This window comes from Solanum verrucosum, unplaced genomic scaffold, assembly GCF_900185275.1.
Source record: "Solanum verrucosum unplaced genomic scaffold, falcon-dt-bn FXZP01000042.1, whole genome shotgun sequence".
In the NCBI taxonomy this organism is placed as follows: Eukaryota; Viridiplantae; Streptophyta; class Magnoliopsida; order Solanales; family Solanaceae; genus Solanum; species Solanum verrucosum.
The window spans coordinates 75,796-91,562 of NW_026020230.1; the positions used below are offsets into that span (position 1 = coordinate 75,796).

At 33.0% G+C, this 15,767-nt stretch overlaps 1 protein-coding gene across 5 annotated transcripts; it reads left to right on the plus strand.

Moving 5' to 3' along the window:
* The first annotated feature begins 8,657 nt into the window (after positions 1–8,657).
* On the plus strand, positions 8,658–14,308 carry LOC125831972 (interactor of constitutive active ROPs 3-like). 5 transcript variants are annotated; one of them, XM_049511095.1, is made up of 4 exons: positions 8,658–8,776; positions 10,238–10,341; positions 10,862–11,153; positions 12,503–14,308. In XM_049511095.1, the coding sequence occupies exons 2-4, from the start codon at positions 10,322–10,324 to the stop codon at positions 14,114–14,116; spliced, it is 1,926 nt and encodes a 641-aa protein (XP_049367052.1). In that variant the 5' UTR covers positions 8,658–8,776; positions 10,238–10,321; the 3' UTR covers positions 14,117–14,308. The 5 variants fall into 5 exon arrangements, with proteins under 5 accessions (XP_049367052.1, XP_049367055.1, XP_049367053.1 ...); XM_049511098.1 differs by having other exon boundaries at positions 12,506–14,308; XM_049511096.1 differs by having other exon boundaries at positions 8,658–8,755.
* The last annotated feature ends 1,459 nt before the right edge of the window (positions 14,309–15,767 follow it).

Below are 15,767 nucleotides of genomic sequence, written 5' to 3' on the forward strand. Positions count from 1 at the left end.
GATAAAAGGTCCTTCATAAAGTTTGGTATCGTAACAGTAAATTCGGCCAAAGTTGGAGTATTTTTCAGACTCTTATCCCTACACTTTAAATGTAGAAAAAAAAATCACTTAATTGATCTGAGAAATCAGCCTTCTAATAAGGTCGGTTTCGCTTAAAAATCGACCTCAAGTAGAGGTCGACGAACATTAACTTATTTATAATTTTTTTAATATATATGTAAAAAAGAAAATGATCAACTAATATGAAATGTAAGACGACCTCAAATGGAGATCGATATAAATTATCTTATTTATATATAAAAAAATAATTAACTAATATAAAACGATGAAATATGGAAGTTCGAATTTGAATTCGAATTAAATAACGTAAAACGTTGTTGAATAGCGTGTGCAGACAAAAGCTTACGTAGAGAAAGATTCCATTTGTGGTCGGTAGTTGGATAGTGCACAGACCACCGCCCTTTTACTAATGTACTACGAAAAATTTACGTATTCAAATTTCGAAAGTTAAATAATTTAAATTTCATAAATTTTGATATAATATTTTTATTTGTTAACATAAAATCTATATATTTATAAATTATGCAGAAGAAGAATAGTATAATCACTAATTTAAATTATTTAAAAGGTATATAAAAATATTACGGTCAATAAAATATGTGTTTGAATTTTGAAAATTAAAAAGTATTACATAAATTTAAACAGAGGAAATAATAAATCTCAAATGATTTTAATTTTTTTTTCCGGTTATTACTTGAATAAATAATAGAGGAAAATAAGTCTACTATTGAAAATTAATTTTTCAAAATATTTAAGCCAATCGAAAATGAGAAAATCAAACTTTTTTCTTATACCAAACACACCCTCAATAAGAGAGGTTCCTACACATTTACATACTTCAAATGAATAATCAATTCATTTAAAAAGGGAAAGTAAATTGAATTGAAAGAATAACCGTAAATTCTACCTACTTTCACTCATGTCTTGCATATGTATACTAACATATTCCTTAATTGAGTATAAGTAAAAATATAGAATCAATAAATCATATGAATTGTGGTTTAATTCCAAAATTAAATTCATAAAATTCAAATCACGAATCCACTTATATCTTAATAAAGAAAAAATTGTATGAAATAACAAACTATTAATTCAAATTAAATGTTATAGCCATAGTTTCTTTTATTTGTAATTCGCAACAAACATTCCATGTTTTTTGTCATCTCATTTGTATACCGAAATATACAAATGGAAGACCCATTTGTATACCGAAATATACAAATGCAGAACTCATTTGTATATCGAAATATACAAATAGACCCAAATACATATTTTTTATGTATATGTATACCGAATTATACAAATTAATAGCAATTATACAAACTATAATTATAACATACAAATATGATTTTTATGTTTACTAAACCTAATATTTACTCAATAATAAAAGCTTTTAATATTTGGGCCGCTAGCCCAATACAAGTGATAAGAGATGCTGAAGTTTTTTGGGCCGGTGTATTTTAGCCCAATAGACATGAAGGAAAAGTTTTATGGGCCCTCATGTAGCCCATGAGGACGTGTGTCCATTTGTTAAGAGTACTCTTCTCGGAATGATTTTCGAGGTAGATATTTTTGAACTTTTGATCTCGTTTGCTCTATGGGTAAAATTCAAGTCAAACATATATATTTTGCGGTTGGACCTTGAAAATTTACCTACGAATAAACAGATGTCAAAGATTCAAGATCACTCATTTTCAAAGTTATTAATGTAATTTCCTGCTCTTCTTGACTCAAAAATATGTAGTATAAAATGATAACATGAAACCATTCATATTATTTTTTAAATAATCATATAGTGTGGATCAACTTTTGCGAACTTTAGCTAATTTTATAAGATACGTGCTACCTTATATCAAAATAAATATCAAGTAACTCTGTCATCAAAGCTTGGACAAATAAAAATATATCATATAGTAGTTGTCGTTTTCTAATTTGAACTTGAAAGCTTATGATCCTTAGATACTTATTATCAACTTTTATACCATGTGGGATTTCAACAAGTCATGTTAGTGCTTAAAATTAAAACCCTAAAATTTAAATAGTTTCCAATATAAATTGGTATCTTTTTTTCCCGAACAAACTAAAAAAAAAAATATTACATAAAAGTACACAACAACAACAGTATATCTGTCCTTCGGGATGACTCAGTTGGTTTGGAGGGTGGTTGGTTATCCACACGGATAACCCGGGATCGATCCCCCCTCAATGCCTTTTGAGTCCTGCCACATAGGATTTGCCTAGTGCAGTTTACATCCCTGTGTGGTTTTCAGGCTATTACACAGTGAAGGATTTACCTGGTTCCAAAAAACAACTACAATATATCTTATACGTATTTTCTTTTTATGAAATATATTTACTTTCTTTATTTTGGATTGTTTAATTGAATACCTACTAAATTTTAAATACAATTGTTCATAGATTCCTTGAGCTTAATTTCAACGCCTTCGAAATTTTTTTATCAATATAGAATGGGGTAGATTACTAAATATTAATTAAAATATATGTGGAGTGCCTAACCAGTAGCCAAAAATCCAAAACAATTATTACTTCTTTAATTTTGTAACTATTCATGGAGTCAATTAAGCATCTTCACTAGTCAACTTAATTATCACATAAAAAGTTATTAGTAAGCCATGTTTAGGCGCAATATGTGGGCATGGATGATAATTAATCTTGAGTTTTTAACTTTTATACAATATAAAAAGTACTCCTATAATATAATTGGGGTCTTTGATTGTTGATTAGAAAAAATAGTTACTTATATAATAAAATTAATATAATCAATATTATGTTTGATATTTTTTTAATTGCTTTATATGAAATTCAACATATTAAATATGATGTTTGATTATTATGAAAGTATATTTGCCATTTTTTTTTTGTCTAATATGATATTATTCATCAAAACTTTGTATTTCTGATATCTGTTATTGAAGTAAAAGGTTTTACGAGATTTTTGTTTTACACGGGATTTAGAGTAAGCCGATCGATGATAAAAAAAAATTTGTCCTTCTATAAATAAGACTTTCATGATTATGCGCCTTTGAGGATTGTTGAATGGTTAATCTTCCTCACAAATTTATTTAAATGTGAGTGATTTTCACTTATTCTACTACATTTAGTGGCGGTACTTAATTGTCATATTCTAAATAATATTATTTGTCTCATTTTTGTGTAACAATTTTTCGAACAAGTTAAAATGGAGAATATGATACATATAGTAGGACAAATGCAATAATATAGGGCTATTCTAAAGTTTTACTAGCCATTAAAAAGCAATCCATTTGTAAATATCTAACTAATACGTAGACAATTTTTAAAGTTATATGAGTAAATTTTATAGACATTAAAATTATTGCTTATTTTTTAATGAATATATATGATGAGACATTTGTATTACCAACTTTAATTAAAAATTTGAATTTTTTTCGTGTGTTTACTTAAAATATGTCTTCTTCTTTTTTTTTGGTTATGCACATTAGTTTTAATGAGTTATAAAGCCTCAATCATATTCCAATTAAGTATGATTTGTATAACTAAAACAATATATTCAAGTGATTAATTTATCTATGTAATAAGCATTTGAAATTATGCACAAAAATAATTTTTAAAATTTGAACTGAAAAAGTCTAATAGAAATAGTTTATTATATTCTATCCATATGGAATTTTCGAACAAATTCAAGGAATTTTGTTAAATATCTACAACTTATTTTAGATAACAAATTTCAGAAGTCTTTTTTTAAAACTCACCATCAAGTCATACTAACTCATGGAGAAAGTATGTACTAAGCAAATATCTTAGTTTGAAAACAAACCTGCAAATCAAAGTGGTTAAATAATGACAAAAATTCCTTAAAATATTAAAGCAGGTAGTGTGAAATCATAATCAAAAGAACACAAGTGTCCAAAAATGGAAATAAAAAAAATAATTGATGAAAAAACATCAAAATAGTACGAGAATTTGCAGAAAAAAGGCCCCCACATTCACCCAAAACAGCATTTCAATTTTTAAAATCAAAATTTTATCCAAAGATAACGTATACTTCCACCAACACTTGTGCTGAAATAGTAAGATCATTCAAAATTTCAAATTCAAAGTTTTGAATAATTAGAAAAATAAAATTTTAACAAAGACTAGTTTTCTTTTAAATAGCTTTATAAAGTGGTATGAATTTAGATTAATTGGTTTCCTATATTGGTATTGAACATCGAATAGAAACAAAATAAAAAAAAATCGTTTACCTATATAATTAAATTAAAAGTAGTCCGCCGATATATACGTTTGACTATTCGTGTATTTATAAATATTGACTAGAAAAAGTAAATAGGAGTAATAAATACGTTTGACTATTCATGTAAAGATTTTTTTTTTTTTTAACTTCTTACATTTTATTTCAACATACTCTTCATTGCTTTCGCAAGATACATAAGACTGTATACACATCATCTTCTTTAAACCCCTTGTAAATTATGTTATTGGTGTATCTTATTTTCAATATATTCAACCTCTTTACTTTTTCAAAATAAATAAAATTGTATACACAGTTTTCTTTAAACGCTACTTGTGATTTGTGAACTATGTTATTGTTATTGTCACGCCCCGAGACTACACCCTAGACGTGGCCGGCACTCGAAGACCATTGCTGGTCCCCAAGCGAACCCTCATCCTGGCTGACTCCAAGCGGAATACTAACTTAAGCATACAAGAGCTTAAAACTGAAAAAAAAGTTTATAAACTCAACTTTACAAATCTTTAACTCAAAAGAAAACTCTGATAATAGAATATATATACAACTCGCCATAAAAGGAAACTTTAGTCTTCAAAACATTTAACAAAATAAATGAAGAGACTTTTGAAACTCTATTGTCTATCTATGAAGCCTCTAACTGATAAAGATGGAAGCCGGGACAAGACCCACGACCTCCTAACAACTGATACAACTGAAAGGTAAATGAAATCCTCCGGAAGCAAAGAGGCTTGTCATAGCTAACTGGAACTCCCGGATGTATCAACGAATCTCCTGTTGATGATCTTGAATACCTGTGTCTGCATCATAAAAAGATGCAGGCCAAATGGCTCAGTACGTGGAATGTACGAGTATGTAAGCTGGAAATCTAAACAACATAGGCTAGAAGAAACACTGGAATAAACTGAATAACTTACCTCTTTTTCAAACTTTCTCAACTCAAGGAATACTCAAAACTACTCAAACTTACTCAACTCAAAAGATAGATACTGGACTCAAAGACAGATACTCAACTCAAAGATATATACTCAACTCAAGATATATACTTAACTCAAAGATACTTAACTCAAGGATACTCGACTCTTGAATAACTGAACTCAACCTGACTGACTTCTTTCAATATAAGGTAATTTAAAACAAGTGCGATATAAAGAAAGACTGTTTAAAACATGCTATAAACTCTGTGTGTATACAAGGATACAATAAGCCTGAGATGTATATAGAAATACAAATGAACTGATGTATATAAAATACAATAATTTCTGTGTATAAAAATACAATAACTGTTGTGGGAGTTTCTCTAACCGACAACCATCACATAAGAGCTATAGTGATGATACAGCGATCGACCTCACGCTGCCAGAGCATCTTATACCCGGCCAAAGGTATAAGACCTGAACTGCCTAATGGATCCACTAGTCTAATCTGAAAAGGATTCATCTAAAAAGTATGATCATTTTCTACCCATGGTGGCTAACATGGTTCTATGGGGGCTGTGGGTTCTTTGAACGCTCCCCCAATTCGGTGCTCAATACTACTCCCAAAAATGTACTGGCTCTTATATTTTTAAAACATATGTTTTCCTGCTGATATGAGATAATTACTCAAAAACTAGCCCGAAGGCTCTTCTGGAAATCTCAGTTTTCAACCTTGTTTAAATGTAAAAACATTTCTTTAAAACTTCTTTGGGAATACATAGTTCCCTAATAACTTTGAGAAAATGAACTCAACTCTTTACTATTTACTTTACTTGAACTCTTGGCTTGATGTGAAATTCTTAACTTAACATGAAACTCTTAACTTTTGACTTGACTTGAAACTCAATACTTTTCACTCGACTTGAAACTCTATACTTAACTTGGAACTCTATACTAACTTGGAACTTAAGCCTTAGAATGAAGTTAAAACGTTCAATGAAGACTCGTGAAAAGTTTGAAGACTTGCTTTGACTTACTTAACTTCTCTAAGCTTAACTTCTAACTTCACTTGACTTGGAAACTAACTTCACTTGACTTGGAAACTAACTTCACTTGAATTGGAATCTAACTTCACTTGAATTGGAAACTAACTTCACTTGAATTGGAATCTAACTTCACTTGAATTGGAAACTAACTTCACTTGAATTGGAATCTAACTTCACTTGAATTAGAAACTAACTTCACTTGAATTGGAATCTAACTTCACTTGAATTGGAAACTAACTTCACTTGAATTTGAAATTTGGATTGATCACATGTTACGGATGAGTTCTTGACTTTTAGAAGTACCTTGGAGTGTTGGAAACAACTAGGAAACATAGGTATAATACCTAGGAACATGTATGAAAAAAATGGTAAATGAAAGGGAAGGATTGGTGTCCTTGGCACTAGGAGAGGTGCGACAGCCCAGCCCCTTTTTCCCCAAAAATCCTTCTTTTTCCCCTTGTTTCTTTCCAATTCTAAACCCTCTCAACCTCAAGGTTTCAGCAGCAATACTTAGAATCATAAAGACCCTTATTATACAATAGATTCAACTCAAAAATCACAGCCAGAAATCTGTACTAAATCAGCAAGAACTTCAACACAACACCACTACAACTTCAACAACCAATAAATCTTCTCTTGGAATTGAAAACGAGTTGGTGTGTGGGGGTATGAACCAACCAACACTAAGGATCATCAATCTCTCAACATACAATAGATCACAACTCAAATACACAGCCCAATCCTGTCCCACAACCAACAATAACTTCAACAACACAACTAACAACATCAACAACAACTAACAACTTCAACAACTTCAACAACAAATCCAATCTCTTCTCAAATCATAAAAACGAGCTTGGTATGTGGGGGGGAAGGATAAACCCACACTAAAGACTCACATACCTGATTAGGGATCACCCCCGATGAAAATCCACGACGATCCTTAGCTTCTTCTTCTCTTTCTCCTCTTCTTTTCCTCTTCTTTCTCTCTTATCTTCCAAGCCCTAACTCTCACTCTTACTCTCACTCTTTAAAATGGGACAAAAATGATCCAAACATCAGTCTAACACCTCAATATAACCCAAAGAAATTATTAGGGAAAAGACCAAAATACCCTTAAAATTTTCGGACTAAACAAACTGCACTGTGCGACTGTGCGACTGTGCCGACAGCCCAACTTCCAAAGGGCATAACTCACTCATACGAACTCAGAATCAAGCAAACTCGGCGGCGTTGGAAAGATCATTCCAAGGGCTTTCCAGAAATAACTGGAAATTCGCCTAAATCATTCTGAGCTAGGAGTTACGACTGCTCAAAGTTGACCAAAAACTCACTTTTTTTCCATAGCCAAATTTTCCAGATTCTTTCCAAAATGACTATTTCCAATTCAACTCTTCTTGGAACTCAATGTGCTACATCTAGGGATCTTAACTTAACACTCAAGAAATTTTATTCCTCGGTAAAATCTCACTCCACATAAAGGACGGCTCGAGTCTTAGTTCGAAAATTCTCTAGGGTGTTACAGTTATCTTATTTTCAACATATCAAACCTCTTTATGTTTGCAAGATAGATATGATTGTATGCGCGCCTCCACCTTCTTTGAACTCCAGTTGTGAAATATGATATTAGTGTATCTTATTTTCAACATATTTAGCCTATTTATTTTTGTAAGATAGATAAGACTGTATATACATCGTCTTCTCTGAACCCCACTTGTAAAATATATTATTAGTGTATTTTAATTTCAATATATCTAGCCTTTCTACTTTCGCAAGTTAGATAAGGTTGTATACACACCATCTTCTCTAAACTACACTTGTGAAATATGTTATTGTTATATCTTATTTTCAACATATCTAGATTTCTATTATCGCAAGATAGATATGACCATATATACATCACCATTCTTTGGACTCCACTTATGGATAATATATGTTATTGATGTATCTTATTCTAATATATCCGACCTCTCTACATTTGTAAGATTGATAAGATTGTATACACATCGTCTTTTCTAAATTCTACTTATGAAATATGTTATTGGTGTAGCTTATTTTCAATCTATCTTACCTCTCTAAGTTTGCAAGATAGATAAGATTGCATACGGTACACCATCTTCTTTAAACTCCAGTGTGAAATATATTATTGATGTATTTTATTTTCAACATATTCAACCTCTCTATGTTCGCTAGATAGATAAAACTAAACACACACCGCATTCGTCTAGACCTATCTTACACATGTGTTTGTTATTGTATCTTATTTTCAATATATCTGACCTCTCTACATTAACAAGATAGATAAGACCGTATACACATCGTATTTTTGTGGACCCCACTTGTAAAACATTTTGTATCTTAATTTCAAAAGTTAGCAAGAAAAGTTTGAGCATATATCCTCTACACTCTCTTTTGTAGTCCACATTACACAGCTAAGAGCCAAACAAATAGAGAGAAAGAAGCCAAAGTCAGAAAAAGATTAGGTACTTCATCAACCAGAGCAGGTGACCTTGAATACTGTGCCATAAACACTAGTTCTACTACTTTTTTTTCTTCTAATTCTTGTTTCTGTAATGAATGAATGGTGGAAAATTTAAATGTTCCAAATTCTAACTCCCTTTTTGTATCTTTTCTTGGTAAGACCAAAACCCCAATTACACATTTTCTCTTTTTTCACTTTTTTTTTCTTCTTTTATGGTTTTTTCTTTTGTGGGGTTTTGAAAAGTTTCATACTTTTGATTTTGTATATGATAGAGTACTACAATGTCATGATGACAACTTTTTTTGAACTTTTTGGAATGTAGCATTATGGTTTTTTAAAACATTTTTTTGGTTTAGAAGAAAGATTCAAGAGTGTTTTGTCTATGTTTTGAGCTTGATGTCTCACTAAAGTTCTCAGCTTTACAGTTTGCAGGGGGGTTTAGCTTAAAAGTAAATAAAATAAGAATCTTGATGAGTTTCAAGAACTCTTTCTGATTGTCTTTTTAAGCTTTTTTTTTTAGTGTCATGTGTGTTTATTCCTTTTTTTAAAAACTTGAATTGCATTGTTTGTTGTTTGTTTTTGAGACATTTTCTTCTTCCTCTTCTGTTTTTCATTTTATTATTTCAGTTTTGAAGCATTCATGTTAAGCTTATCTGGATCTGTCTGACTTTAAAGATTTTGCAGAGAAGCAAGATGGGGTTTTTTTTTTAACACTATTTTTCAGTAATTTTGTTTTTCTTCATATTTAGCTCCTGTTTGACCATAGATTTTGAAGAACTTGAAAATTTGAGTTTTTGATGTTGTGATTTTTGGAATTTAAAGTTGTGTTTGGATGTGTATATTAGTTGGAAAAAAATTTAAGTTATGGTCAAATGCTAGCTTAATTTGTTTCAAGAATCTATATTTGAAGAAGATGATAGTTAGTATACTGTAGCCTGTAGGTGCCCCTTCATTAGGCTAAAATGGAGGATAATTTATGTCTAGTTGAAGACTGCCTTAAATTGAGGAGTATATGTTTTTACCCTTTGTCCCTACTGTCCATAGCCTCATTAAAATAGTCCTATATTTTGAATAGTTTGTGAACTATGAAGGGTAAAAAATCTTATGCAACTTGTCCCATGTACTGTTCACTGTATGGTCCTTGTGACTGCAATTAAAATTTGTACCAAACTCACCTTATTTTTGTTGAGCATTCAATGTGGCTAAGTGAACCAAGACCCCCTTTTCTTTTCTTTAAGTTATTCCCATGTTACGATGATAAGTTTCTGTTCATCTATTTTTGGAGGGTCAATTTTCTTGCCTTAACATAACTCGTAAAGTTGTTGTCACGTGACTAGGAGGTCACGGGTTCGCCCTTCTCTGCACTCACGTATCGCGAAGGAGTCTTAGTGCATTTATTGTTTACTTACATTGGATTCCCTTAATTTCATTCTACTATATGAGTGGTCTTTAGTTAGAGTATAATGTTTATGTAATCTTGCAGTGTTAGTGGGGCAGAGGGCATTGAACAGGAAAAATCTTCTCACCACCAAGATTTTACTTTTGTGGGCCTAAAGGTTGTTGAGATATGCAGACCCCAAAAGCAAGGTAACTTCAGTTGGCATTTATGATTATTTAGTAAATAAAAAAATGGACTTATCCTGGCTGGAATTCATGGAGTTGTTCTTGTAATGGTAATGAACTGGGGCCCCTTTTGAAGCTATAAGTTTTAATGGTGACATATAAACTTTTTTCCTAGGGAAAAAATGACAGCTTTTGTTTTTTGATATTTTCTTGTAAAGTTTCTGTTAAGGGTGTGTTGAAGGTTAAGAATGGCAGGGTGAGTTTATGATTATAAATCTTGAATGTTGTGACTGAAAAAAGGATGTGCTTTAAATGTGTTCATATCATTAAAGAATTCTTGAAACTGATATCTTTTTGCCATTAAATATAGATAAGAATGATATAATGATTTTTCTATTTGTGGTTAAGTGATTTATGATAGTAGTAAATGTTGTGCAAAAATTTTGTACTATTTGAACATTGCAAAGTAGTCTAACCAATATTCTTGTTTCATTTCAGTAGTTGTGTTCTGAACTTTTCTTTTATTTTTTCATTTGGATAACAGAAACAGTTCCTCTGAAGTGCCACAGAAGAAATCTCCGCGAGGCAATTCGTCAGAAGTGCCTCTAAAGATTTCTCCTCGAGCTGTGAGATCTCGAGAAGTGCTTCAAAAGGTATCTCCTCGAGGTGTTCCTCAAGATGTGCCTCATAAAATTTCTCCGAGAGTTGTGCGCCGCCTGAAGACGGGGGCATCGGATTCTGATTCTGCATCTTCTCCTCATGTTAATGGTAGGACACAAAAAGAGAGAAGGGCTAAAGTCACCGAGCAGAAATCGCCGAAAAATTTGGAGTCAAAGGTAAAATTCTACAAATTGACTTGGCTTAAACTGAAACTTTTTGGAGTTGCATCTTTATAATTTAGAGAATAGAATGGAAAGATGTTGAAAAGAAATGATTGTTTATGTTTGAATAATTTTTAGAGTGACAAAAAGGGTAATTGAGAGAAGGGGGAGGGGCTTAATCTCTACTGTGGTGACGAAGTTTTCATTGTGCCAAAATTGCCCTTGCTATTAAGAATGATAGATTATACATTTCTCTCATTTGATGCACTTGAGTCGGCGGTCTTTCGAAAACAGTCTCTCTACCTCCACGAGGTAGTGGTAAGGTATGCGTACATTTTACCCTCTCCAGGTCCCACTTGTGGGATTTCACGGGGTATGTTGTTGTTGTTGATGCACTTGAGTTTAGGGTTTTTCGGAAACAGCCTCTCTACCTACATGTGGTAGGGGTAAGGTCTGCGTACACTCTACCCCTACACTGGGTATGTTGTTGTTGTTAGTGCCAATAATCTTCTTCTATTTATGATATAAAGATTTAGAATTGACAATACTGATGTGCAACTCCTACCATTTTGTTTCCTCTAGATGCTGTAGTTTCTTTTGTCTGTGTTTTATCCTTCTTTTATTAAAAAATCATGACAAAGAAGTTTGAAAATGCATTTCTAGTTCTGTTTGAATTGCCAGAACACAAGTATTGAGTCATTGACCATCAACTTTGTGCTCCAGGGCTGTGTCCATTTGATAAGATAAATTTAGAATCTTAATTCTCATTTGCCTCAGTGTCACCGATAGCTTTTTTGTGCCCTTATTAGGCTTTTCGATATCTTTAATACTTCACAGTTAATATTAAGCGAGATTGCTTCAGTGTAATAGCCTAAAATTGATCCTTGATGGCCATCAAACTGAGTAAAGCTATTACATGTCATCTTTTCTTTATCCTTTTATTACAGATATCATATACTATTGCTACTCTAGACCATGCTCACCAGTTCACAATTCTGGATTTCTTTGAGTGGTATCGAATCTTTTGTATGCTGCAACTTTTTCTTGATGTTGCTGTCCTCATTTGATTTTGAAGGTTCAATTTTTGAATGTATTTACTTGTGGTTGTCTGGTTGACAATGAAGGTTTAGCAGAAGTAATTTGTCACTACTCGATATAAAAATCGTTAAGATTTGTTCTCTCTTCTGCTGATAATGTGCTGCAAGTGTGACCATGTTCAACAACATGGTTTCATATAGTCGGATTGGCATTAACGTTAATCACATTTTATCAAGTTTGTTTTGCTCGATCCTGTGTTGTTTTATAGTTTTTTTTTTACCTATATGTGCATCTATATCCTAAATCATTTTCTTTGTTATTTAAAGAAGAAGGGCTCAAGCAAGGTTACTGAATTGGAGTCCCAAATCACTCAGCTCAAAAATGATCTCAAAGACAAGCTAAACTCCTCAGAAGCATGCAAAAAGCGAAGTGAGGTAGAGGCAAAGGAGTCAAAGGAACAGTGTGCAGTATTGTCCTCCGAACCAGACCAGTCCCCGAAACAGCTTGTGAATCAGCCTTCTTCTGAGAGTACATGTCCGACTGACCACCAAAAGTCTTCCGAGGATCTGACATTGCGTTCAGAACTAGAGACAATCCAGAAACAGCATTCAGCTGACTCAGCTTCATTAGCTTCTGCCTTGAATGAGATAAAGGTACTAAAGACTCAGCTGGAAACTGTTGCTATATCTGAGGCTACCAAAATCAAGAACGCGGAAGCATCCCAAGCGGAACTCCAAAGCTTGAAACAGAACTTGTCGGATACACTTGTGCTTCTGGAAGACATGAAAAAACAACTAAAGGATAGCAAAGATTCCGAAGCTCAGGCTCAAGCACTTGTTACTGAAACTCTGTTGCAACTGGAATCAGCAAAGAAGATTGTGGAGAGCCTAAGGTCTGATGGTAATAAAGTTGTGGAAGCATACAATGCTTTATCTTCCGAGTTGGATCAGTCGAAAACACGTGCAAGTTCACTGGAAGACCTTGTTTGCAAACTCCAATCAGCTACTGGTAATGTTGGTGAAAGTGAAATTGTCGAAATTGATGAAAGTGAGGAAACAATTGAGGCAGAACTGTCTTCTCTGAAATCTGAAGTTCAACGTCTGAGGGCTGATCTGAAAGCAGCTGACATCAAATACAACGAAGAGAAAAATCGAAGCACACTTGAAATAAGAAGTGCCTATGAGTTAGTGGAGCAAATCAAGTCAATGTCGAAGCGTAGGGAAGATGAACTCCAGGGAGAATTACAAAACTTCAAAACACAAATAGAGGAGTTGAAGGCGAATTTGATGGACAAAGAAACTGAATTGCAAGGTATTTGTGAGGAGAATGAGAATCTTATCATGAAACTAGAGAACGCACGATCTGGAAAAGGAGAAAATGTACTCGAAAAGGAGCTTCAAAGATCAAGACTTGATATCGAAACTCTGAAGGCAAATCTGATGGATAAGGAAACCGAACTACAGAATATTTTAGAGGAAAATGAGATCCTGAAGTCGGAAACTGACAAAAAAGAAAGCAATAGAGGAAAAGTGAAGGATGAAGTTGCTGCTGAACTAGAGGCTGCAAACACTGCAGAACGAGAAGCTCTCATGAAGCTCGGGTACATGAATGAGGAGGTTGATAAAAGTAACCGACGGGTGGCTAGAGTAACTGAGCAATTGGATGCAGCTCAAGCTTCCAATGCAGAAATGGAAGCTGAACTAAGAAAGTTAAAGATTCAGTCAGACCAATGGAGGAAGGCTGCAGAAGTAGCAACCGCGATGCTATCAAATGGCAATAATGGGAAGCTCATGGAAAGAACCGGATCAATGGATAGTCCTTTCAGTCCTTGCAAGATTAGCTCACCTTACTTTGAGGACATGGATGAAGATCTAATGAAGAGGAAAAATCCAAATATGCTTAAAAGGATCGGCGAGTTATGGAAGAAGCCACTGAAATAGGAAAAAGTACGCGGAAAAGGTACTTATGTGATGATCCTTGAACTTAACCTCTTAGTTTATGTATTTGAAACAAAATCAACTGAACTTCTTACTTATTGTAATCATATAGAAGCTCTGCTCAGCCTAGAACTGAGTCTAATGATTGTTCAATTCTGTTGCTCTTTCTTTCATGTTTTCTTGAGTATCTATCTAATGCAGTTTGTTAATATTATTTCTAAATGCTCTTTACTGATTTTGAGCTACTGCGATTCATGCTGAATGGTTAGTCATTTTTTAGCATAATACATCGATAGACATCTTAGTTTTTGCCCTTTACAACTGAACACTCCAATTTTGAGAATGCACGTCTAGACATCTCAACTTATCCCACAATGTGTCTTGTGGACACCCGGTGCTGATGGGGCATAAATTTTGGTGGTGTCTAGAAGATCAATATGTAAGTTGGAGGGTTTAACTGACATAATGGAAACAAGTTGAGGTGTCTAGATGTGCATTTTCAAATTTGGAGTGCTTAGTTGTCAGTTGAGGCCCAGTTAAGGTACTTCATCGATTGCAATGTTGCATCTTACTATACAAACATTGAGATGAAGTATCTTCACTTCTATGTTAAATTGCACTTGTAGCGCCCTAAAAACTACAACTGAATGAGTATTGGATTTAACTTATATACCCCGAGAGTGCAAAGAATTTTTACACTTGATCCATGTATTTTCAGGTTATTAATTCCATTTATTATGAACGCTTAGCTCAAATTATTTTCAGGGGATTTTTGTATAACGTTTTGTTTTTAGACTTTTTTTGTATGGAAGTTGAACTAGCTAGGAATTTGTAGTTGAAACACCAAAAGCAACAAGTAGAGTATAACGAAACTAGATCTTACTCGTGGGATTATATTGGGTGTGTTGTCGTTGGTTAAGTTTGTCTCGTGTTCTATCTTGTTTCCTTGACATGCAAGAGTATGGATTAAACAAAACTTTGAGCTAAAAGCACACTTCATGTTAAGCCTAAAATTCGTTTATTAGAAAAACCAATTAAATTTATTTGGAAGATAACGGTGGTTATCGTCTACCCCGGTTATATACGGGGAAAACTACCTTATTAGACATGTATCTATACTAATTCTTTCTATACTTTCAAATAATTACGCTAATTAAGAGTTTCCTACCATATATTGCGTAAGATACATTTAGATACATGTATTTTTGCTATCAAATTCACTAAAATAGGGAGAGAGGCGGGCGAGATGGTCATATATCTCAGATATATTCGAACCACACTAGATACATGTATTTGTACGTATCTGATGTGATTTTCATATGCATTTGGGATACCATATAGATAGGAGAGTGGGGTGAAATAGAAGAGAGGTGAGGAGATTTGTCTTTATATCTCATATACATGCGAATCTACTTGGATATAATGTATCTAGAACAAATCACACCTAGTTTTGACCCAATATATATCGAGATACGTGCATCTAGACGTATCTGGACGCACTAAAATTTGATAAAATTAAAAATATTACAAACTAGAGTGTATCAAAACTAGTAGGATTTCTGTGAGTTTTACAAACTAGAGTGTATCAAAACTAGTAGGATTTCTGTAAGTTTTCCTTGCAGCGAAACACTAAATAATTTACAAGTGTTTGAAC